Source organism: Narcine bancroftii, chromosome 7, assembly GCF_036971445.1.
Source record: "Narcine bancroftii isolate sNarBan1 chromosome 7, sNarBan1.hap1, whole genome shotgun sequence".
Taxonomy (NCBI): Eukaryota; Metazoa; Chordata; class Chondrichthyes; order Torpediniformes; family Narcinidae; genus Narcine; species Narcine bancroftii.
In genome coordinates this window covers 193,344,584-193,370,640 of record NC_091475.1, presented here as the reverse complement: position 1 = coordinate 193,370,640, position 26,057 = coordinate 193,344,584, and the positions used below count along the sequence as shown (strand labels likewise).

Below are 26,057 nucleotides of genomic sequence, written 5' to 3'. Positions count from 1 at the left end.
ACTCTGTGGAGAGTTGAAAGAAAGAGGTTATTATCTGGAAAACCCTGATGGGGCAAGCACTGAAGTGGCTGATCAGAAGGAATCAGTTGTAGGTGACCATCGAACCACAAATCTCTCTCTGAAAACTGACAAGAACCTTCCTGAGTGGTAATCATTTACCTTTCAAGCATCAAAACCTGGTGAACTTCATAAAAGTTAAATTCTGTGCACAGTATAAGAATTGCCTAATATCAGTGAACTTGGAGGATTGAGAAGTGAGATTGGACTGTGAATCAAAGAACTTTTCTAAACTTATATACACATTACATACACGAGTGCTAAGAAGGGGATTAAGTTAAAGTAATAAGTTAAAGTCTGATCCTGTTTTCATGTTTAAAAATTATTAAAAGCAACATTTGTTTAAGTAATCATTTGTCTTGGTGAATATCTATTTCTGTTGGGTTTTGGGGCCCTCTGGGCTCGTAAGATTAGTTTCCATGTCTTCAGCCCTTGCCCTTCTTGACGGTAGAAGTTTCACATTTGGGAAGTTTGGTTGGGAAATCTAAGTATGCATTGCCACTCACTGCAAGCACAGTGAGTTGGTGCTCCAAGGAACGTATGTACACGAGAATAAAGGAGGTGCCAATCAAAAAGGCACTTTCGTTCCTGATAGTGTGGAGATTCTTGAGCATTGTTTGAGATGCAGAGGGAAAGGTGCCTTGCCAGAGAAACTGATTTTCCACTGAAACATTAGCTGAGACCTACTTTACACCGCCAGTTAAAGGAAGTTCAGCTCTTGACAGCTTTCTAAAAATAACGCCAGCATTTTGGTGTTCAGTCAACAATCATCCACAAGTAAACACTAATCAAAAATTAATGTTTATGGTTATTTACTATTGCCATGTGTGGGCTCTTGCAATCTATATCCTAATGCATAAGTTGGCTGTAATGTTTCTCTGTATGGTTACAATCTTTAAAAGTACAAAACTGATTGTGAAATGCTTTCAGAAGTCCAGACATCAACATAGGCCGTCTATAAAGTCTATTTCTCTTTCATGCTGTCTGGTCTTATTCCACTGTCTCTCTCCAGTTTCCTGTGTTCTCTAACTATCTTTTATTCTATTTCTCTATCAGGATCATTACTGCCACTCAAATGCCATCAGCCCGAAAAGATATTTGTTCTGTGTTTCCTAACAAGGCTCTTGCAGAAGACTTCATGAACAATCAATAGGAACAGCATTAGCTCCAAGATGGGTGCCCTTGATTACCTAATCCCTATGAAATTACATCAATGCAATTCAACCTTGGCATTAGACTAACTCTTATAGCCAGCTATTTTGCTTTCAAAAAACATTCAATCTCTAGATATTCACTGGCAAGGCCAAGATTTATTTTCAAACTGCATTATTGCCTATGCTATTTCAGAAGGCACTTAAGAGCCAATAGTATTGGTAAAGATCAGTCGTAAGTCACACGAGATGAGGAAGGCTAGATAAAACAGATGCTATCTCACAAAAGGGTAGGTTCATGGTTACCATTATTAACATGTTTTAAAATTCTAAATTTATTCTCTTACTCAATTTTAATTCAGGATGTGTACTTGGATCAATAGCTCAGGCCTTTGGATACTAACCCAGTAATTCAACCACTTGCTATCATCCCATCATTCTTGACTTTTTTTTTAGTGAAATAGTGTGTTTTGGAAATTTAAAAGACCTCAATAAATTGCAATGCAATGCCTCTCCAACTCCTTTCAGTCTCCAAGGGTGCAAACTCTTAAGGGCTGGAGATTGTGCATGGGCGATCATGTTGTACAAACTTGACAGAGTTTTTTGAAAAAGCACCAAAGAAGACTGATGAGGGTAGGGCAGTGCATGTGGTTGACGTAGACGTATGGAAGTTCTTTGACAAGATCTCACATTATAGGTTGGTCCAGATGGTGCAACTACATGGGGTCCAGTGAAAATTAGCCAACTGGATTCAAAGTTGGTTAGTTAGAAGGAGTCGGAGGGTGGTAAATGAAGATTTCAAATTGGAGGCCTCTGACCAGTCATGTGCCACAGGGATTGGTGCTGCGTCCACATTTGTTCATCATTGATATTAACGATTTGGATGATAATATATTCAAGATGGTTAGCCAGTTTGTGGAGGACTCCAAAATTGGTCAGTGAGGAAGGCTAGATCAACAGGGGAATTGGGATGAGGAATGGCAGATGGGAGTTAACTCAGACAAGTGTGAGATGTTGCATTTTGCCAAGTCAAATCAGAAAGTGTAAATAGCCCTGGAGTGTGTTATAAAACAGAGAGCTCTAAGGGAACAAGTTAGTGTTCCCTGAAAGTAACGACACAGTATACAGGGTGACAAAGAAGGTGTTTGTCATACTTGCCTTCTTCATTAGTCAGTGCATTGTGTAGGAGCGTGGACCTCGCAGGACAAGATGTTGGTGAGGCCATTTTGTAATGCTGTGGGCACTTCTGGTCACCTACTGATGGAAAGGGTGTAAAAGGGAGTCTCAAGGATGTTATCAGGACTGCAGGGTTTGAGTTACAAGGATAGGCTGGAACCTTTTTCCCTGAAACATAGGGGCCTGAGGTGTGACCTTATAGAGGTATACAAAACCATGAGGGGGCATAAACAAGGTGAATGGCCACAAGCTTTTTCTCAGTGTGAGGGAGTCCAAAACACAATGCAAAGATTTAAGGTGAGATGGGAAATATTTAAAAGGGACCTGAGGAGCAACTTCAACATTTTTTTTAAAAACACAGAAGGTGATGGGTATATGGAATGAGCTGCAAGAGGGAGCTGTATAGGCAGGTAGAATTGCGACGTTTGGATAGGAAAGTCTTGGAGGGGTGTGGACCATATTTGGGCAAATGGGACTAACTTGGAATAGCAACCTGGTTGGGATCAACAAGTTGTGACGAAGGGCTTGTTTCTGTGCTGAGTCGCTCTTTGACTAGAATCTACCTTCTTAGATCCAAGTCCTTTTCGACTTTGATCAACGATCATTCATGATCTTCCTCCAGCATTTTAATATCTTCAGTTCCACCAACACTTGTTATAAAGAAACAAATACAGATTCTTAACTATTCAACTCACATCTCGGCCTCCTTTCCTTCCTGTACTATTTGTGAATTTATGGTTGTCCTCTGATATAATTATGGATATTAGTTAAACTTTTAGAAGCAAGGACATTTTCCTCTTTCACATCAATACCTTACTTGGAATTAGCTTGAAACATAACCCTAATGAGTGAAACTGGGCAACAAAAATTTTGCTCCCTGAACACATTTGGGTGTATTTTATGGATTTTGGGTTGCTGATCACAAAAGTCGCCGTAAAACTTTCCTTTCACATTTTTACGGATATAACGAAAATGAACAGCACAACATTTTTGGTCAGTTGAATTATCGCAATGTGACAGCATCATTCTGCAACATGCTAAATTCAATTAAAATGAATTTAACGTTTCTCCAACTTCCTACGTGATACAGCAAATCTGAAATTATCTTTGCACTCAGCTTGAAGTTGTCTATCACAATCCCCAATTGTTTTTCAGGAAGCAAACATTCTGACAAAATTTGTTGCCCCAGTGTGACCAGCTCATAGAATATTAGCAGCAAAGACATATTTAAGGGCGTCATGGTTGGCGAAGTGGTTTTAGTGCAATGCCTTTGTAGCACCAATGATCGAGACCGGAGTTCAAATCCCGCACTGCCTGTAAGCAGTTTCTATGTTGTTTGCAGGGATGTTTCCCAGGAACTCCGGTTTCCTCCTATCGTTCAAAACGTACCAGGGTTGTAAGTTAATTGGATGTAAATTGGATGGGAAGGACTCATGGGCCAAAATAGCCTGTTACCATGCTGTAAGTATGGCTAAATTTTGTATTTGTCCCGTTAGAAATCAAGGAAGGAGGGTGCCAAGCAGCAAAAACTGAAGGCAATAGGCAATTCAAGATCAGGGACCTTGCACAGAGGAGGTTTGATGGAGAGCAGCCAGCCGGATATGCGGGCCTGAGCTTGTTGATCCCTCAACAACAGGTGGGAAGAAGAAAGACAAGTTGTGGCAGCTAGCAGCAACATTGGACGAATGCCGTGATCCTTAACCACACGCTGTCGCTGAAGGGACCTTTCCTTTTTCTCCTTATTTTTTTTTGTAAATTGACACTGGAGTGGGACAACCCTCCGCTAGACTTTGAATGGCACCATAAAAAAGTAATGGTCATAATATTAATTGGAATTACTTTTAAAATAAAATAGTTCAAAGGCTTTTGACAGCAGCTGGTTGCCAACAGGCCACCAGGGTGTGCTGTGGGCAAGGTACACCACCTGAGGGCCCTCTCACTCTCTTCGCTATCGGGAGTCAGATCAGCCAATTTCCTGGGCAGACAGACACCTCAGAAAATAAGTCAGATCCTGGATAATTCCCCTGATAGCAAAGCATGAAGGAGGCAAATCTATGGGAGTGGAGATTAGAGACAATAATTCATAAAAACCACACCACTATCAGTACAGCAGCTTGAGCGGTCAGGCAACAAAGATAAAGATACCTAACCAACATTTCGGGCTTGAGCCCTTCATCAAGGAATGGACAAAATGTAGGCAGGTGCTCGAGCAAAAAGAAATCCTCCCCCCTTTATTTCTTTGGCACAAGCCAGATATGAGTTACTTATTGTTCACATCATGGAATGAACAACAGCTACTTTCAAACACAAATTTATTTTTAATTACAAAAAAATTTAGACCAATTCGGCCCTATGAATCCGCACTGCCCAATTTACACCCCATTGACTACACCCTGCTATGTTTTTTTTTGAAGGGCAGTCGGAAGCCAGAGCTTCCAGAGATAACCCATGCAGACATGGGGAGAGCGTACAAACTCCTCACAGGCAGCACGGGATTCGAACTAGGGCCCAGTCCTAATTGCTGGCGTTGTGCTAACTGTTATGCCAACCATGTGCCCTTTTTATTAATGCATAAGGACGTTTGTGTTTCTTACCTTGTAAGGCAAAACCTCAACACTTGTATTCATGAGCAAGTCTCCTGGATGCTCCGTATTTCCAGTGTGAAACAAGTACCTGCAAGTACGTAAGGAAACGCAGCAATTAAAATAACTGAAGTAAGCCATAGATTATTAGCTACCATTAATAAAACAAGAATCCTATTATTTCAACATCGGCTGATTCACAAATATTTCATGAAAATAGTTAATGGATTCCAATAAACCACAGAAATATTAATTTTTGCAATCTTGGGTAATGAAATAGAATTGGACAATCAGATGAAGTGAATAACTAAATGTGAACTGAGGAAAGTGCTCAAAAGCCTCATGGAATACTATCTCATATACAGTGGTGTGTCCAACAAAGCCGCTGTCCCATCACTCCAGTTATGACCTCCAGTGCCCATTCTCCCTGTGATTGCATAGGTTTCCTCGAGATACTTCAGTTTCCACTTATATCCCAAAGATGCAAGGGTTTATAGCAGGGGTAGCCAAACTTGCTTAACATAAGAACCGCATACCATAAACTTCAGATGTTTGAGAGCTGTAGCAATCACGCGACCACAAGCCACACCCCCTAACACTATAATTAGCCCCTTTCAGGTGGCCATAATACCCAAATGTAAAGCTGCCTAAAATACCTGAATGCAGCTGTCGGAAGGCCACCTGAAAGCGGAGAACCCGTCCCCGTCCCTTACTCAACCCACCTCGGAGAGGTATATTCTCTGCTTCCGAGCGCGCCCCCTAGGCACCTGAAATCAGCAGGCGGCGGGGGGGGGGGGGGTCAGGGGATGACAATCAGCCGGCGACCCAACTCCCTGCGTCTGACAGCCCCCCTCCCCACTGACTGACGACCTAACTCTGCTGCCTGACACCTACCCACTGGGGCAGCCGGCGCAGGACTACGGGGCTGGGGCAGCCGGCGCGGGAGGTTGTCCACCCAGTACAGTTTTGTTGGGGAAAGTATTTTCCAATCTTTGTCTTGCAAATCATCCATTGGCAAAATGCTGATACACTGCAGTTAGTGTAAAGGGAGCAATTTTACAAAAGATTTTTCTCTAATCAAGTCAACACACCAAACGTTCCCCCGAGGCATCTGAAAGCAGCAAGGCAAAGCAGATAGCAGCTTTTAGGTGCCTAGCAGCAGGCAGGCTGTTGACAGCCACCCTCCCTGCGAGCCGCACATTACATGTCAAAGAGCCGCACGTGGCTCGTGAGCCACGGTTTGGCCACCCCTGGTTTATAGGTTAATTGGCAAGTTGCAAGTTATCACTGTAAGTGTGTAGATGAACCAGAGTCATTTGGAGAAATGAATGGGGGCAAAAGTGTAAATGCTTTCACGATGGTACATCTCTATGACTCTCTATGATAAGCAGAAGTGTGAGGGACATTTTTTCAAATTCCTTTCGTTAACCCTTAAAAATAACATTCACAGATATTCCACTGCCCAATCATGAACAAAATCCATGTTGCCTCTTGCTCATCCATGTTCTTTGATCCATTTTATTTCCCAACAAAACGTGTTTTATAGTTCAAACAGAAGGGTCTTCAACCTAAATAATTAACCTGTTTCTTTTTCCACAGATGAAGCCTGTAACGCAAACCTTTCAAATGCCTCTCAATTTTCTCAAACAGCCAAGTGATCTACACGATTTTCTAACCTGAATGAGAATTTTCCAAAGAGAACTTTAAAAGAGAATAATTAAAAAGCCTGCAATCTTCATTCATGCTCCCTTTAAGCTTCTACAGTGGAAACAATCAGAGGTTGGAGATTCATATAGTGCCATCATTTACTTCATTACTGTTATTTTGAATTCAATTAATTTTTCTCACGACACATCTCTGATTGTATCTTAATTTCTGGTTGGATATTTGGATGTTTCACAGCTGTAAATACTCATCCAAATAGTCATTTAACATTCATAAAGCAAGGTATTGATTATAAGAATTGGGATGTCATGATGCAGTCGTAAAAACATTGGTTCGACAGTACTTCGCAAATTTTGCACAGTTCTGGTCTCCTCATGACAGAAAGGAACAGTGCTGAAGAAAGCAACTGGGATGCTTGGACTGGAAAGTTGTAGTCTTAATGAGACCTCAATACATAAACCCTGTGAAGTTAAGAGAAGGCATTGCTTTAAGCTTCAAGCCTTCAAAAGACAGGACTCATATCAAGCTAGCATTGCAAATTGACTGATAACGATGCTACTCTTTGTATTTCCAACAAACACCAACATGCAAATATATAAATTAGTTGGTGATTTGGTCCTCAAGCTTACACCACATTGCAGGGTACTCACTAAGATCTTTCACTTCCTTTTATTTAAAATCATGAACATTTATCTCTGCTTTAAAAATAAACGAAAAGATTCTACTTCCACTGAAGAAGTTTTCAAAGACTGAGTCCTCAGAGGGAAAAAGACAATAGGGTCAGTTCAGAGGGATTATGTGCCAAATGAAGGCAAATGAGACCAGCTTGGATCGTCAACTTAGACCATATGGTTATAGGATGAAACAGGTGGGCGCCACTGGAGTGAGGAGTATGGAGTCTCCGGGGTCCTAGCCTCGATGGTCCTAGATCAGGATAGACCTCACCAGCTCAACAACTCCATAGTGACTGTGAAGGTAAATGGACATTCCACTAAATGCCTAATCGACAAGGGCTCTACTGAAAGCTTCATAGACTCACAGTCTGTACAAGTACAACTAAAGATGAATCCTCCCAATTATCACATATTCTTTGTGTCTCATTCGCATTCTACACGTATTCAACAACATTGTATATAGTACACCTATCATTTGAAGGGGGGAGGATTTCTGTAAATTTTGCCTGTATATGCTTGATGAATTGTGTGCTCCAGTGTTGTTGGGTCTGGACTTCCTGCGTCACCTTAAAAACGTGACCTTGGAGTATTCTGGTCCCCTCCCCCCTGTAATGGTTCAGAACGAAGGGCCCCTAAAATCAGAACCTATATGCAGCTTCTCCATACTGAATATCGACCCCCCCCCCCACCTCACTTCCCGAATATGCCCTCGGACTGAAAACCCATTGTAGGAGGTACAGCACAGGTGACCGAGATTTCATAAAATTGGAGACACAACATCTGCTTGACAAAGGCATAATTGAACCTAGCACCAGTCTGTGGAGAGCGCAAGTGGTAATGGTAAAAGGGAAGAACAAGTCCAGGCTAATAATTGACTATAGCCAAACTATTAAATGGTACACAGTCCTGGACGTAAACACCACCCCCCACCTCGAATTTCGGACATAGGTCTATTCACCCACTCCCAATCCGTTCAGAAGACATATATGGCATTTGAGGCTAATGGTTGTCTCTATTAATTCTGGAGGGCCTCTTTAGGTACCACTAACAGGATTTCTATCTTCCAGAGGCAGATAAACAGAATGGTGGATGAGTATGGGTTGAAGGCTACCTTCCCCTACCTCAATAATGTCATTCCTTGGAAGACCATGATGCCAGCCTCCAGCGTTTTCTCCACGCGAAGAAAGCCCTGAACCTCACTTCTAACTCTGATAAGTTCAGGACGAAATGTCTGGCTATCCTTGGCTATGTCATGGAGAATAGCATAATCGGCCCCGATTCCAATAGGATGCACCCCCTGTTAGAGTTCCCCATCCCTATGACCACAAAGGCTTTGAGGAGATGCCTGCGGTTTTTCCTCATATTATCAGTGGATTCTTCAATGCGCTTATAAGGTTCAACCTCTTTTAAAAGCCACTAATTTCCCCCTCTTGGCTGAACCTCAAACAGCTTTTAACTACCTCCGGAATCGCATTGCGAAAGCCGCCATGCATGTGGTGGATGAGAATGTACCTTTCCAGGTGTAAAGCGATGTTTTGGACGTAGCCCTGGCTGCTCCCCTCAACTAGGTGGGCAGGACGGTTGCATTTTTTTCTCGAACATTGCAATGCCACGAGCTCTGGAACCCATCTGTGGGAAAGGAGGCTCAAGCCATTGTTGAAGCCGTAAGGCACTGGAGACGCTACCTGGCTGGTAGGAAATTTACACTCTAGATGCCTTATCCAGAGGAAGCTGTGCCTCTGCACACACCAGCCAACTGCGATCTCTGCATAATAAGCTCTGCCATCCAGGGGTCAGCCGCATGGCTCATTTTGTCAAGGCACGCAATTTGCCCTATTCCAAGGAAGACGTCAGGGAAACGTCTAGGTCTTGCCAGGTCTATGTGGAGTGCTAGCCGCATTTCTACAAAGGCACACATGATCAAGTCATCCAGGCCCTTCAGTGTTGATTTTAAGGGACCTCTCCCCTCCACGTACATGAACACCTTCTTCCTTTCTGTCATTGACGAGTCCTTCCGCTTCCTGTTCACCATTCCATGTCCAGACACGTCCACTTCATCAGTCATAAAGGCCTTAGATTCCATTTTGTTCTGTTTAGGTACCCCAGCTATATTCATAACAACTAGGGATCATCCTTTATGAGTGACGAGTTACGTCAGTACCCGCTGGTGAGGGGCATCGCATCCAGCAGGACTACTAGCTACAATCCCTGAGGGAACTAACAGGTTGAAAAGGAGAACGCCACGGTCTGGAAGGTTATCAAACTAGCCCTGAAGACAAAAGGCCTTCCAGACTCACGCTGGCAGGTAGTCCTCCCTATGGTGCTCCATTCCATCTGGTCGCGACTAGGTACCTTGACCAACGCTACGCCTCACAAGCTCCTTTAATTTCAAAAGAAGGTTGGCATTGGGAACTACACTCCCAACTCCTGGTCTAGTCCTTCTCAGAAACCACGTGAGGAGAAGCAAGACCGACCCCCTGGTGGAAAGGGTGAAACTGCTTCATGCCAACCCCATACATGCCTATGTGGCGTCCCTGGACGGCAGGGAGGACACCGTCTCCATCAGGGATCTGGCACCCGCCGAAACAGAGGGTCCATTGCTTCAAGTTCCCAGTGAGCCACACACATTCTCACCACCCCCAGTCAGGACCTCAGAGGATCCGGTTCAGAAGGAAAGTGCATCCCCCTCCACCATAGAACTGGAGACCCAGTCTGCCTCTCCTCCCACACAAAGGTACCAGGAGACCCAAGGAGTCCAAGGCCACCCTGGTGCTAAAGCACTCCACCAGGAACTTCAGACCCCCAGACTGGTTAAATCTGTAAAAAAAATTTCTGAACACATGTTCTCTGTCTTCATTCACAGACCCTAAATTCTACAGGAAGGGGTGAATGCAGTGAACTGGGATCCACTGGTAGGGTGTTGAGCTGATGGCTGGCACCGCCTCCCAGCTCCGCCCTCATCTGCTCACATATAACCCTGGTCTCTTGTCTAAACCCAGAACCCTTCTGAAGACTACTGTGAGACCCAACCCTTAGTTATAAGACAATAAAAGCATTTGTTCTCCCTCCAGTCGTGAGAGCTTTTATTCGCGCTACATGGGAACAGCGTCCCAGGTTGTTAACCTGCAGATAAAGTGGTTGCCTCCTGCATTAGGCTGGAAGGAGTGCAGCCAGTGTTGTATCACCACATGGAAATATGCTTTGGCCCACTGGTAGAGATCCACTGTTTTGAGGACTCCTGCACAAGGACTCCAAAGAACCTTTGATCTTTAAATTTCCCCCCCCATCCAAATAATATTCTGCCCTTCTGCAAAGTGTATGACCATACATTTCCCAGCATTTTATTTCATTTGTTTATCATGGACAAGCTGGGCTGAAGGTCCTGTTTCTGTGCAGTAAAACTATAACTGTGTTTTAAATGAGCAATCTCTTAGTATTAAACAGTGACCCTTGGCTTTAAACTCTCCCATTGGAAGAAATGTTCTGCACTCCCATCCCATCAAGATCCCTCAATTAAGTCACCTGTCAGTCTTCTAAACACCAGCAGAACCAAGCCTGGCCTATCCCTTCTTTCCCGCAACCTGCCGATTCCAGGTCTTGGTTTAGTGTGCTTTCTCTGGGTTGTTTCCCATGCATGAGTATCCATCTTGGAAGGCGACTGATACTGAATGCAATATGTCAGGCCTAGTCTCACCACTATCCTTGGAGAAGCTTAATTCTCCCACCAACAAAAGTTTTCTAAATGATCTGCCATATCTACATATGAATCATGCCCCAAGACACCCATAGCTCGGTAGCCACTCGCCGTTTACAGCATTTATTTTTATTATACTGTGATAGTACAGATCTATCACCAATGTACATCGTGTATATAGTTACTGTATCTAGACTGTGCTTACAGCAATTGGCTGAGAGCTAAGCCACACCTATTGTCTGGGCCTTAAAGGGTTGTGTCCCTAGCCAGGTCAGATCATTCCGGACTGGTCGGCCACCTGTGAAGAGCTCCTGTCTTTTGCTAATAAAAGCCTTGGTTTGGATCAACAAGTCTTTGATTCTTTCAACGAGCTCTACATATACTTCTTGCCAAAATGAAGTTTCATACTTTGCAGCAACTTTCCACTCATCTAATCTATTGCTCGCCCTTTTGTAGTTTCCTCATGTTAAATTTAATTAAATTTTAATTTAAAATAAAATCAGACATACAGTACTGCAATAGGCCAATTCGGCCCTTCGAGTCCTTATCTATTAACCTACAGCCTGGCATACTATTGAAGGATGGGAGGAAACCGGAGCTACTGGAGAAAATCCACGCAGACACGGGGAGAACGTACAAACTCCTTACGGGCAGCGTAAAGGCGTTGCACTAACTGCTACACCAACCGTGTTGCCCTTCCTCTTTCAATTTACCTTCCAGCCTATCTTTTTTTGTCATCAGCTCATTTACCAACCCTTCTTATGGTGTCTTCATTCAAATCTAATAAATCTGCAGACAGTGAGGACCCCGCCTGTGCCTGTGCCTGTGGCATACCACTCTTTACATCTTGCCAACCAGAGATAGTTCTATCTGAAATGGGCAACTACCTATCTTTAACTGCATGCAAACAGCTTCATTGATATGACAACTGGATGACTCACTACAGAATGTTCCTGTCAGAAACCATTTTAGTTCCCAAGCAGCACTCAAACAATGCAGTATAATGAGCCCATTTCACAACCTTCAACTGTCCAAAGCTCCAAAGAGCGGATTTAAAAGAAACACCGATAAAGAATTTGGTAATTAACTCGCATTCATTCTTTAGAGCAATATTATTGTAAAAGGACAGTAATTTTTTACATGAGAATTTTGCTTATGACACATGGTGACATACAAGGTATATTAACTCAGACCTGCTAGTCTACTACAATGAGTGACAATACAGCTCAGTACTTTGCCATCTACTTCAATGACTTCACAATCTGACGTGTTCCTTTGGATATTAAATTTCTCTGGAAACACATTTAACTTCTGTCAGCTTTGCAGCATTTCTATCTCTGTCTTAATTCACTGGGAAGATGAGAAAACTCTCTCTCCTCTCACCCAGAAAATAAAATATTCAACTATTTTTTTAAAATGGAGGTGGCCTTGTACTGAAAAAGCTTATTCCACAGCCACATTTATGCACGGCAATCTAAATGCAGGAAAAAAAAATTCCTGCAAATGTTATGAACATAAGATGCTGGAAATACTCAGCTGCGGCTAATTCTACATCTCTTTCTCTAGATCAGTGGTTCTCAACCTTTTTCTTTCCACTCACTTACCACTTTAAGCAATCCCTCTGCTATTGGTGCTTTGTGATTAGTAAGGGATTACTTAAAGTGGCATGTGACTGGGAAGAGAAGGTTGAGAAACTCTGCTCTAGATCCAATTGTGACTGAAATATTTTGCTTGCGAAAAATTGTCATTGGCCCATTTCCTTTGGAGTTATGAAACCATGCACATAATGAGTCAATTAGGTACGGTCAAAACAGTGGGTTTCAAAGTTTTTCTTTCCACCCACATACCACCTTAAGCAATCCTTTACTAATCGCAGAGCACCTATGGCACAGGGATTACTTAAAGTGATATGTGAGTGGAAAGAAAAAGGTTGAGAACCACTGCTCTAGATGCTGCCGAAATTGCCAAGTATTTCCCTTAACTTGTGCTTCATACATTTTGCAGGCATTTACATAATCTGGCACTAGATGGCAGTGCTTTACAAAGCACATGCCTGATCATCTTCTTTCTCAAGTCCCCTTCTTCTTCTTCTTCTTTGGCTTGGCTTCGCGGACGAAGATTTATGGAGGGGGTAAAATATCCACGTCAGCTGCAGGCTCGTTTGTGGCTGACAAGTCCGATGCGGGACAGGCAGACACGGTTGTAGCGGTTGCAGGGGAAAATTGGTTGGTTGAGGTTGGGTCCGGGAGATCCAAAATGAGTGGTGGACTAGCCTCGCCAAGGGAACCCAGCTCAGCGCGGACATTGGCGACTTCAGGGGTTTTTACGAGGCTCTAAAGGCTGTGTACGGCCCCTCACCCCAAGTCCAAAGCCCGCTGCGCAGCTCAGATGGCAAAGTCCTCCTCAGCGACAAGATCTCCATCCTCAACCGATGGTCAGAACACTTCCAATCTCTTTTCAGTGCCAACCGCTCAGTCCAAGATTCCGCCCTGCTCCAGCTCCCTCAACAGCCCCTAAGGCTAGAGCTGGATGAGGTCCTCACCCGGGAAGAGACATATAAGGCAAATGAACAACTGAAAAGTGGCAAAGCAGCAGGTATGGATGGAATCCCCCCAGAGGTCTGGAAGGCTGGCGGCAAAACTCTGCATGTCAAGTCCCCTTACTGACATTACAATAACAGTACAATTGTCCAAAGACAAAACTATAGAGCACTGTTATAAAGTTGAAAAGAATTTAATGGAAAGCTCCAACAGATGCACACACTACCCAGTAATTTCACCCAAGTCCCAGGAGGGCTACCTGGGTGCTGTAATTTGAAATTTGTAATTTGAATTTAAATTTTTATAATTAAAAAAATTTGGGTTCAATTTGTATTGCGGAGATCGGGCCGGCACATCGCGGGGACAGAGATCGCTAAAGTGACTCCCAGGACAATAAACCGGTGGGGATAGAAGCTGGGGCAACATCAGACCAACAGCCCTAAAATGGCATTGGTCAAGCTGCCCAGCTAACTCAGCAGAAACAAGCTGGGGAAGAAGGGCCTTCATATGCATGGATGTTCCCGCCCCCTATTGTTATTCATACGGCTGACTCTGTCAATCAGCAAAAACGGCGGGAACTTGAACCTGCACACTGTGTGTGTGTGTGTGTGTGTGTGTGTTGTGTGTTTCTTTGTAGTGGTTGGCTACACTACAACCATTTAAAAAATTTGGGTTCAATTCGTATTGAATATTCTAAGTTCATTCTCAATTAATTTTTAAAATTTAGACATACAACATGGTAAAAGGCCATTTCTGTCCATGAGTCCTTGCCACCCAATTTACCCTCAATTAACCTAAAACTCCAGTATGTTTGAAACAGTGGGAGGAAACCAGAGCCCCTGGGGAAAACCCACACAGACATGGGGAGAACGTACAAACTCCTTATGGACAACGTGGATTCGAACCCTGCCCTAATTTAAAAACAGGTCCACATGGATAATGCATATTTGAAGAAATCGCCATGTCCATTCTTGGCTTTAAAGAAAATTCCAAAGATTTTAGATTCTGCAGTACAGCTATCCAAAGGAAATTTCTATAAATTCCCAGCTGAATCTAGGCTATAAATTACACATCTCTGGTTCGTCTACACACTCAAAATTCAAAAATTAAAATAAGGATTTGAGAAACAATTTACGAGCAGAAGAGCCTGTAGAGAAATTCAAAAGTATTTCTTTTAGCCAGAACAGTTAATTGCCCCAAAGACAAGGAAGCCTGCTTTTGGTTAAGAACGATGCCCAGGAGATCCATAATTCACATCTCCATATTTTTCAATGATCAAGGGCAAATGTAATATATTAACATTGCTTGCCTCAGGGCATGTGAAGTGGAAGGATTCATTTTGGAGCTGAGCATTCAGATTAAGGCACCATTTGTTAGATTGATTCTGTGCATTTCAAACTCATGCATCCCTTGTTTCACCAGGTCACGCTCTATCAGCAAGGTATTGTTAGAAATAGTTATCACGTCATAATGCAAGTTCCAAGAGCTATTTAATGATGTGACTTGGTTAGATCAAGGCTATTCTGGAATCGAATGAGCCACTATATCCACATCGATAAATAAACTTTGCACAAACAATACTGCAGTATTTCCAAAGGTTCTCATTATTCAAGAATGGCCACTAGCAGACAGCTTCAAAGAATACCACAATATTTCTCATTTATCTTCAGTCAAGTATGATTCCCAATATATTATCATTGAATAGTCAAGGATAAGTAAACATTATTTTCTTGCACTCGTCCAAATAGAGTAACATTTTGGGTGCCATTTATTTCTGAACTTGAAACCAATCATTTGGAACCAGGAAATAAATACTGAATATACGTTAAGTGTTCTCAAATTGGAAGAGGATACTTCAAAATTACAGAAAATTTGGACAAAATTAGTCAATGAGAAAATACAAAATATATTAGAAGACGTGGTGCCTTTTAAGTGAGGCAAGATCAAAGAAACCCTTTGAAAATTATGTGAAGAATGATTAGAAATGTCACATAGATTAGAGAGGGAGGTACAGAGAAAGAACAGTCACCTTTCCAATTTTCATCAACTTGGCATTTTATATTTTAAAGATCTGTTCAATGAACTATTTTTTCTTAAATTACAAATCTAACAAGGCACTATTTTTTAAACACTGCTTTGCAACTAATAAAAAGTCAACCATACTTATTAATTTTCAACCACTTGTAGATGACTATGAGACATAACAGATAGAGCTCCCTGCGACCTGATTATTTGCAGCTCTAGAAGTTAATGGATGCACAGACTGTCATTTCCAAAAGTTTGTTAGAGTCTAGAAAGGTTCTCATAGATTAGAAATGAGCAAATATAAATGATAAGAAAGAGGATAGTGAGAAAGTGGAGAATTGGGGTGACATGGTTAGTGTAGCGGTTAATGCAACACTCTTACGGTGCCAACGACCCAGGTTTGAATCCAGCACTGTGTCCACATTCTTCTGGTGTCAATGTGGGTTTCCTCCAGGTGCTCCAGTTTCTTCCCACCCTCCAAAAACTACAGAGGGATTGCAGGTTAATTTGGGTGTAATTGGACGGCACAGTTTAAATGGCCCAGAATCAGCTTCTACTGTGTGTTCAATAAAACTTAGAATTTTTAAGATGTAGTATCAGATTTAGGCCATTCAGTCCATCGAGTCTGCTCCTCCATTCAGATCATGACTGATGTATTTTTCCTTTCAACCCACTCCCACCTCATCCCCATAACCTTTGACACCCTTTGAAACTCTCAATCTCTACACACACCCAATGTCGTGGCCGCCACAGCCGTCTGTGCCAACAAATTCCACAGATTCACTACCATCCGGATGAAGAAATGTCTCTTCATCTCTGTTCAAAAGGGACATCCTTTTGTTCTGAGCCTGTGCTCTCAGGTCCATCAACTGTAAAGTTCTCTCCATGTCCACTCTATCCAATCATTTGGAAGCAGCTCAAAAGCATCTGACAATGGCCATCTGGAGGCACCCTGCTTTAGGCTTTAACCCCCTCTCGGAGACCCTCCTGCTTGTGGGATGCTTTTCTGGTGTGCAGGGTCAGGTTACCTAGCCTTCTGTGTTGGTAAAGATTCAGGTGAATGGGTAACATGGACAGCAAAAACAGGGAGTGGACTGGGTCCGGCACACCTGACTGAATAATTTGCACTACCAATGAACTCTTGGCAACTCTTCATCTACCCCAATTCTAATACCTTTGAGCTATAATTTACATTAAAATTTAACAAAATGGGAGTCACTAACAGGCTACTGAAAGAAGGTTCCAAAATTGCAAAGTGAACACTTACCTATCAACGTTCAATGGTTTGTCAAATTTGAAGAGAAGAAAGTCACCAGCTACAGGTGTAATGCCCCAGAAGAAGTCCTCTCCCAGGTAGGCTTTATCCAATGTATGCCCTTGGTAAACTTTCAGGGAGGTTGTGACCTCAGCTGATGGATTGACGTGCATTTTGTGAAGTAAAGGCTTCATAAAATCTTTATCCTGAGGAGATAAAATGTTAACCCAAGACACAATATTATATCTAAAAAATCATAAACACCAGAAAGCAGCTCTGCAATACAGAAATGAAAACATGAGCATAATTTAACTAATTTTTATGCTAAAAATCTAAAACATTCCTTTGCAAATGCTTGCTATTTCACTACAATTTTTATTTATTTATGTTTCACAAAGAAAAAAACAAATTTGACCAATCAGGAATATTTGACTATTAATGCTCCACATCAAGGAAAGAATGCAAAGCTCAAAAGGTTGATCATTTAGCTAAGTCACAATCTACTGGCTTTTGGAATTTGTTGGGTGAACTTTTGTTTGGCTTTTTTAAACTCTGAATTTGCTGTCAGGGTCATTCCACTCCTGGCCAATAAACAAAACTAATCGACAATGGAGGAGTTTATCATATTAACATTTGACACAAGTAAACATACAGAAAAATAAATAATGGTTTGGCTTTGATTGTCCAGTCAACATTCCAAATTTCAGATGATGACCTTGAGCTCTTGGCTTTTGCCACTCTCATTCTTTGCTTTCTGACCCTTGTGATGCATTTCTGAGGAGTTCCAACCAAGTACAGTAAACCCCCCAGTATCCCACTCTATAGGGATTGATAAATGCTGCGCAAGTGAATTTTCCGGTTGCTTGAGGTTGCGTGCTGCATAATTCGTGAACTAACTGCTGGGGGGTGGGTGGGGGTGTGGTGCCAATTTTAAACTTTTGTATTTTTTTAACCAGTTACCTGTTGCTTGAATTCCAGGTAATAACTTGGCCAAAGAGCTTTTTTTTTATATACAAGGTTCCAACCAGGTGGTTACCAGTGGATTGAGAGAGAGAAGCGTTTCGCAAAATAAAAATCACCAAATTGCAGGAAGGATGCAGGAGCACCTCCTATGTTAGCTTGTCATTGCATCAGTAAATGGGAGGGTCTTGGAGAGTGTAGTAGAGCAGAGAGACCTAGGGAATAGGTGCATACTGTGATGCTTCTTTTAAGCAATAAAAAAACTTATGTTCTTTTATATTAAAAATATTTTATTAACAATTCACGATCTCGTGGTGCAGCCATTTTTTGTATCTTACCCGAGGTGCAGCATTCATCTCTGACTCCCTTGAGTGGTCAGAAGTATCACTAGCACTCTATCACCACATCCCCTTTCCTTACGATGTTCAATCTAGCATCATTACACACTAATACAGTATTCATTTCAATTTAAAGTTAAACACCAACATAAACACAAATACCGGCAGCACAAACTTTTTTCAGTGTGCAGTTCTTTTTCTTTTAGAGATTCAGACTGTCAGGTCTTTGATAACGTCTGTGGATTTTCTCAACACAGGTGCTTGTTTCGGCTCTGCTGCTTCACTACTGTCTAGCACTAGTGGTATTTCCTCTGTTGCTGTGCAGGCTGGATCTTCTGCATTTGTCTGTTCTTGCAGTGTCACTTGCATTGTCAGCAGGTTCTTTCGATTCCTCCTCAGTATTTGACCCTATTCTGTTCTGATAGTGTAGGATCCTGGATTTACTTCCTCCAGAACAGTGGCCTTCTTGTTCTAGGAGCTGTCATCTCGGAGTTTCACTGTGTCATGTTGTGCCAGTGGCCCCTAAGCTTTTTGCTGACTTGTCATAGTTTGCTTTTTGTCTCCTTTGCAGGTGCTTTTGTTTCTGTTTGACATCTCTGCTCTTGTTTGGGTCTGCAGAGTAGGGAAGTGTGGTGCATCGACTATGTCTCATTAGGAGCTCAGCAGATGACATGCCATGTTCAACTGGTGAAGCTTGGTAATTCAACAGAGCAAAATAAGGATCTGACCCATTGTGCTATGCTTTCTTGAGTAGATATTTAACTTTGTGAACTCCTTTCTCTGCTTTACCGTTTGATCATGGACTCTTCCACTTTCTTTATGACCCTTAGTGACATCATTTGGTTGAGTTCCTACTTGAGCTTGTCTTTTAGTGGTGCTGGAACCTGCCTCAGGGCATCCACTGCTGTATGTACATCCCCCTTCAACTGTATCTTATAGATGAATTCCAAACCCCTTGAAGATGTCAGGAAATTGATCCAGTGTTTCCTCTACGGTGTTCCATGGATTGAAGCTGAATCAAAATTTATTGTCATGAGCAAGTCAAGAAATTCAGAGTTTTGCTACACCATCATAGTGAAATGTTCATATTATAACCTCTTACAACATCACTATAAAAGAAATAAAATAGTGGATGAAAAGTAAGGCAGGGGTTTTTGAGGATAGAGGTTGCTTTTTTTTTTAAAGACACACCCTCATGTAGATTTCCTCGAAGGAGTGACGCCTGGTGCTTGTGATGTCGCAGGCCGAATTAACAACCCTCTGGACTTTATTCTTATCCTAAGAGTTGGTGCCTCCATACCAGACAGTGACGCAAGCGGTCAGAATACTCTCCACAGTACACCTGAGGAAGTTTTTGAGAGTAGCGCCGTTGGCGAGCCTTCTTTGTGATTGCATCAACATGGAGGCTCCAGGACAGATCCTCGGAGATGTTGACACCCAGGAATTTGAAGTTCTTGACCATCTCCACTACTGAGCCCTCAATGAGGACTGAGTCGTGGTTCTCTGACTTTCTCCTTAAGTCCATAATCATCTCTGTTAATGTGATTTGGCTTGATTAGGCTTAAGTTTTCACATGCTTTGGCGCCAAGAACTGATTCATGTCCCATCTGAGACTACTGCAAACATGAGGTGATGCTCTTTACCTTTAAATTTCACCATTTAGTGATTATGTACCTTTCGAGTCACTACATTGTCCATTGCAGGCCTTGAGCTGAGCAGAATTTATCTCCATTGTCCTGATGTCGTGCTCACAGATCAAATTGGCCTTTGCTCGTGTCTTGCTTGAAAGGAATATCTGCTGTATTTGCATGCAATGACATAGTCTACGTCCTGTTCAACTCTAGCTGTTCGGTGCCCGTTGGTTTGAAACCTTCCTGCATCACCATTCCCACGAAGAATGCATCCACTGTGGTCAGTTTCTTCTCCAGTGTGCACACTTTCACCTCTCTCTTCTTTTCCTTTGGAAAAACAATGCTTTCCATAGTGATTTTGCCCTTTGCACTTATCAGAGGCTTTTTCAAAGGTCGGGCTTTGTTTTGGTGCATGTTGAGGGTTGCATCATTTACAACTGAATGTCTCTCCTTTTTGTTGCTTCCTATGTCCCGTTCTCTGTTTATGTGTGTGTCCAGACACTGTGGCTATGTCCTCATTTTCACTGGATTCTGCCCTCTCACTGAACTTCATCATGTGCTGCAGAGTTAATTCACTGGCGTGGCATATCTTCACAGCTCCAGCTCAGGTAAGCTCTGTCTCCCGTAGCAGCATCTCTCTCACTTCCTTGTCAATAATTCCGAACACAATCTGATGACAGATCGTGGTATCTTGCAGCAAATCAAAATTGTGTATTCTTGGTTTTAGTTTCAAGTCTGCGTGCGTGAAACATGTACCTCTCAAACATTTCATTTTTCTTTGGTGAGCAGTTTTCATCAAACATCTTGATAACCCTGTTGAACTTGCCCTGGTCATCTGCCTCAGCATAAACAAATGTGTTGAAAACCTCTAGTGTAGGAGGCCCTGCCACGGTAAGTATCAGACCAATCTCTGTGCATCCGGTTTGGTATCGAGCCCAATGACTTGAAGATACAGCGTGAATCATTGTTTGAATAACTGCCATTCGTGGTCAACATTCCCAGCCCAATTCACAGTGTCAGGAGCCTTCACATTCTCCATGTTTCCTGCTGATATCGACTGATACCCCACTCCTGGTACCATGTGATGTTTCTTTTAAGCAATGAAGAAACTTGCATTCTTTTATATTAACAATCTTTTATTAATAACTCACAACCTCGTGGTGCAGCCACTTTTTGAATCTAACCCAAGGTGCAGCATTCATCCCTGACTCCCTGTAGTGGTCAGGAGTATCACCAGCACTCTATCACCATATATACTTTCACGAAAGTGGCGAATAAGGTGTTTGGCGTGCTTGCTTTAATTGAGCATCGTGGACAAAAGCTGGGATCTCAAGGTTCAGCTTTTCAGGCTTGAGCCCTTCATCCCGCTATGTAAAAATATCAGCAGGCACCTGAACAAAATGGTAAAGGGGGAAGGATCAGGGGAGAAGCACAGTCCCACAGGCAGGAGGTAATATTAACCCTCTCTCCCTTATCCACCTATTACTTCATGCCTGTTGGACCATGCTCCTCCCACTCCCTCACATTAGGGTTAGGGGTCAAGCCCAAAACGTTGGTTGTGTACAGTATCTTTATCTTTGCTACATAAAGTATACTGTTTGACCTGCTGAGTTTCTCCAGCATTGCGTTTTCACTTAAACCACAGTGTCTGCAAACTCTCATGTTTTACTACGAGAGATGCATGGAGTACAGTATGGAGTTCTAATTGCCCAGCTAAATGAAGGATAGCAATAAATTGGAAGGAGTGCAGAGGAGGTTCACCAGGAGGTTGTTGTGGGACTGGAGGGCTTGAGTTATAGGGAAAGATTGGATATGCTGGGTCTTTATTCCCTAGAGTACAGGAGGCTGGGAGGTGGTCTTGTAAAGTCATCATGGTCATTGTCTGGGCGTAGGCGCTACCAGAACCTGAAGGTGTAGGATTAAGGTGAGACGGGAGAGATTCAAGAGGAACCTGAGGGGCAACTTTTCCACTCAGAGGGTAGTCTGTGTCTGGAACAAGCTGCAAGAGGAAACTGTAGGTGGGCACAATTTCAACGTTCAAAAGATATTTGGACAGATCTGCGGAGAGGGGAGTCTCCAGGTGGCGCTCATGGAGTGAACACGTTTTGGTTTTTGCTCCAAAAATATACTATTTTTAACCTGTATCCACCTTTGAACTAACTTCACAGAAGTCAGAAAGATCTTTATTATTTCTCTAATTATACTTGAGTCTGAAAATTTTGAAGAAATGACTGAAGGAAAAGCTACACGAGCTAAAACCCGGGCAGAAGAAGTAACGGCCGAGAGAAGAAACAACCAGACATTAAACTAAGTGAGATGACCTTCACTGACTTTTTAAAATTCTTTCGTGATGAATTCAAAGATGTTTGTCGCAAAAAAGACCTAGCTGAACTTCGTACAGCTTTAATTGCCTCAGAAGCTGAAGCCAAAAAACAACATACCTTAATTGCAGCTCTTCAAACTGAAGTTCCACAAAAAGAGATTAGACTGACTGAGGTCGAACAGAAACTTTCCAAAGCAATTAAACAACTAGAAGCACTCCAGCTGAAAAGCATTGATTCAGAGAACCGTTCCAGAAGACAAAATATTCGTTTGGTTGGAATTCCTGAAGGCATTGAGAAAGGAGATCTCCTGACGTTTTTTGCCGAGCTTTTAAAAGAAGCATACCCATCCGAATTCCCTGCTGATCCACCGCTACTTGATAGAGTACATCGTATCTGGAACCGAAATGCTGAAGCTTCCAAACCCAGAGTGGTGATGGTCCGTATGCATTACGTGAGTACAAAGGATAGATTGATTCGTACAGCCAGAAGACTTGGAAATGTGACTGTTCGTGGCTTTAGTCTAAGAGCCTATGAAGATTTTAGTCCGGAGGTAGTACGCGCTCGAAGACTGTTTAAAGATCTGATGTCCGAATGTTTTGAGAAGAAACTGAAACCTGCGCTCCTGTATCCTGCGAGGCTCAGGATTTCTCCGGAGAACCAAGCTCGTCAAATATTCGACTCCGTGTCTGCAGCACGGAACTACCTGTCGGCTAATTTCCCGTCTAGCGCGACCTCTCAGCCCGAGTGACCGATAAAAAATGCGGTAGATATCGGTCTTTTTCAGGTTAATAGTCAGATTCTGATTTCTAACCATTCGAAAAGTAATAGATCATTATAGCTCTAATTATCCTGTTCATCTTTAACACATTTTTATATATTTTCTTTCTCCTCTGTGAGAAATTTTTTTAAAAATATAAGTGTATGTTTAATTTTATATTAATCTATACTAATAATATGATTATATTCTTTACTATTTTATTTCTGAATTACTGAAAATGGCGATTTTTTATTTTTTGTTTATTAAAACTTTTCATGTTTTTTTTTACATTCGCCATTTTCTCTTTGTCTTTCTTCATAAACTAATTTTAAAATGATTTAACTCTTTATGACTTTGTTTTATCAGTAGGTACTACAAAATTACGATTTTTCTTTTATTTCTTTTTAAATATTTTTCTTTCAATATTTAGTATTTGATTTTAGCTTGAGTTATCCTTTTTATAAGTTTAGGTGGTGGATCTTATCTTAATATTTTGGAGCTGCCGTCTGAAGACATGGGGGTAGGTTTAGTATTATCTCTTTCTTCTCTGATCACTCTCTGGTCAGATGGGGGGCTTTGTGGGTGGGGGGTGGGTTTTGTTTTTCCTTCAGGGGTTTTTATGTTTCATTTTCTTTTGTTTTTTCTTGATTTTTCTTTTAGAACTACAGATATGGCTGACACGTCGTCATTTCCGGTCCTTCCTTATATCTTAATTCTTCTTCCGGGCGCATGGGTCCCTGCTTTGGTTAACCCTTTATATACTGGAGGATCAAAACATTAATTTTGTCTCTTGGAATGCTAATGGTCTAAACAACATGTTTAAAAGGAGGAAGGTCTTTAAAGTATTCCAGAGACTGAAAGCACAGATTATTTTTTTACAGGAGACTCATGTGAGGAAGGAGGATAATCTGCGTTTTTTTAAATCTTGGAAAGGCCCACAATTTCATGCCAACTCATGCTCTAAGACTCGAGGTGTATCTATTTTTATTGATCCCTCTATTACATTTGTTCAACATGACATCACTGTAGACCCTAACGGCAGATTTTTATTGGTTACTGGGTTATTATTCAATATTAAGGTTGTCATGGTTAATGTTTATGCCCCGAATGTAGATCACCCTGAGTTTTTTAGATCTTTGTTTACTATTTTACCCAATCTAAATGAATATCATTTAATAATGGGTGGGGATTCTAACTGTTGTCTGAATCCCCTGCTAGATAGGTCAAAACCTTCACAGCTCCTACCGAATAAATCGGCTACATATATTAACTCTTTCCTTACTAACTCTGGAGCTGTTGATATTTGGAGATTTCTTCACCCGACAGATAAAGAGTTTTCCTTTTTTTCTCATGTATACCATTCATACTCGAGAATTGATCACTTTTTTATTGATTCACGTTTTATTCCACTTGTAACTGCTTGTAAGTATGACATTATAGCCATTTCGGATCACTCTCCTTTACAACTCTCTCTTAAATTCAAAGACTCTGTTTCTACTGTTAAGCACTGGCGTTTTGATGTTACATTATTGCAAGATTTAGACTTTGTTAAATTTATGAAAGAACAAATTAACTTTTTCTTTTCAACAAATTACACTACGAAAATTTCTTATGGAATATTGTGGGATACATTCAAGGCTTATATTCGTGGTCAAATTATTTCTTACTCAGTAGCTTTGAAGAAATGCATCAAAAACAAGATTCATCTATTGGTTGAGAAGATTAAAGACATTGATAAGAAATATGTGACTGATCCTACTGAAGAACTTTACAAACAAAGAATTGAACTGCAGATGGAATATAATTTGTTACTTACATCTTCGATTGAAAACCAGCTAATTAGATCTAAATCTGATTTTTATGTGCATAGTGAGAAATCGGGTAAACTGTTGGCTAATCATCTGAAGAATATTTCAGCTAGACGCCAAATTGTGGAGATTCGCAAACAGAATGGAGAACTGACTGTTAACCAGGAAGAGATAAATCAATCTTACCAAAATTTTTATACATCCTTATATAGTACAGAATACCCTCGAGACCTTAGTAATATGTTTAATTTTTTAGAACATTTGAAATTCCCAAAAGTATTACCTCAAGATAACTTAGAATTAAGTAAATCCATTACAGATTCGGAGATCAATAATACTATTTTCTCACTGAACTCGGGGAAAGCACCAGGTCCCGATGGATACTCTGTGGAATTTTATAAAGCTTTTTCTTCTACTCTCTCTCCCTGGCTGATTAAGATGTTTGATGAATCTATCACATTGGGTAAACTACCACAATCATTTTACAGAGCTACGATTTCTCTAATTTTGAAAAAAAATAAAGACCCGACCGAATGTTCTTCTTATAGACCTATTTCTTTGTTGAATGTTGACATTCAAAATTCTAGCGACAAGGCTAGAGAAGATATTACCATATATTATCTCTGAAGACCAGACTGGATTCATTAAAAATCGTTATTCCTCCTTTAATATTAGAAGATTGATGAATATTATTTACACTCCTTCACATAAGTCTTCAGAATGTGTTATTTCACTAGATGCTGAGAAGGCCTTCGATAGAGTTGAATGGCCTTATTTATTTACAGTTCTTGAAAAATTTAATTTTAGTCCGATATTTATATCTTGGATTAAACTTCTTTATAATTCCCCAGTTGCCTCGGTTTTTACTAATACCTAAAGATCGCCATATTTTCGATTATTTCGGGGCACCAGGCAAGGGTGCCCCCTTAGCCCTTTATTATTTAACTTATGGCTTGGTTCAGCATCATGCTGAAGAAGATTGAAAAGAGGGTTGGTGCGAGAACACAGCCTTGCTTCACGCCATTGTTAATGGAGAAGGGTTCAGAGAGCTCATTGCTGTATCTGACCCGACCTTGTTGGTTTTCGTGCAGTTGGATAATCATGTTGAGGAACTTTGGGGGACATCCGATGCGCTCTAGTATTTGCCAAAGCCCTTTCCTGCTCACGGAGTCGAAGGCTTTGGTGAGGTCAACAAAGGTGATGTAGAGTCCTTTGTTTTGTTCTCTGCACTTTTCTTGGAGCTGTCTGAGGGCAAAGACCATGTCAGTGGTTCCTCTGTTTGCGCGAAAGCCGCACTGTGATTCTGGGAGAATATTCTCGGCGACACTAGGTATTATTCTATTTAGTAGAATCCTAGCGAAGATTTTGCCTGCAATGGAGAGCAACGTGATTCCCCTGTAGTTTGAGCAGTCTGATTTCT

The 26,057-nt window shown here is 41.6% G+C and overlaps 1 protein-coding gene across 5 annotated transcripts in view; it reads right to left on the bottom strand.

Moving 5' to 3' along the window:
• mgat4a (alpha-1,3-mannosyl-glycoprotein 4-beta-N-acetylglucosaminyltransferase A) overlaps positions 1–26,057 on the bottom strand; it is a 282,181-nt gene that overhangs the window by 22,316 nt on the left and 233,808 nt on the right. For all 5 annotated transcript variants that reach the window (XM_069891861.1, XM_069891863.1, XM_069891865.1 and 2 more), the window contains exons 11-12: positions 16,832–17,025; positions 4,979–5,057 (exon numbers count right to left, since the gene is read on the bottom strand). In XM_069891861.1, the coding sequence (XP_069747962.1) occupies positions 4,979–5,057; positions 16,832–17,025 (273 nt within the window). The remainder of the gene's footprint in view (positions 1–4,978; positions 5,058–16,831; positions 17,026–26,057) is intronic.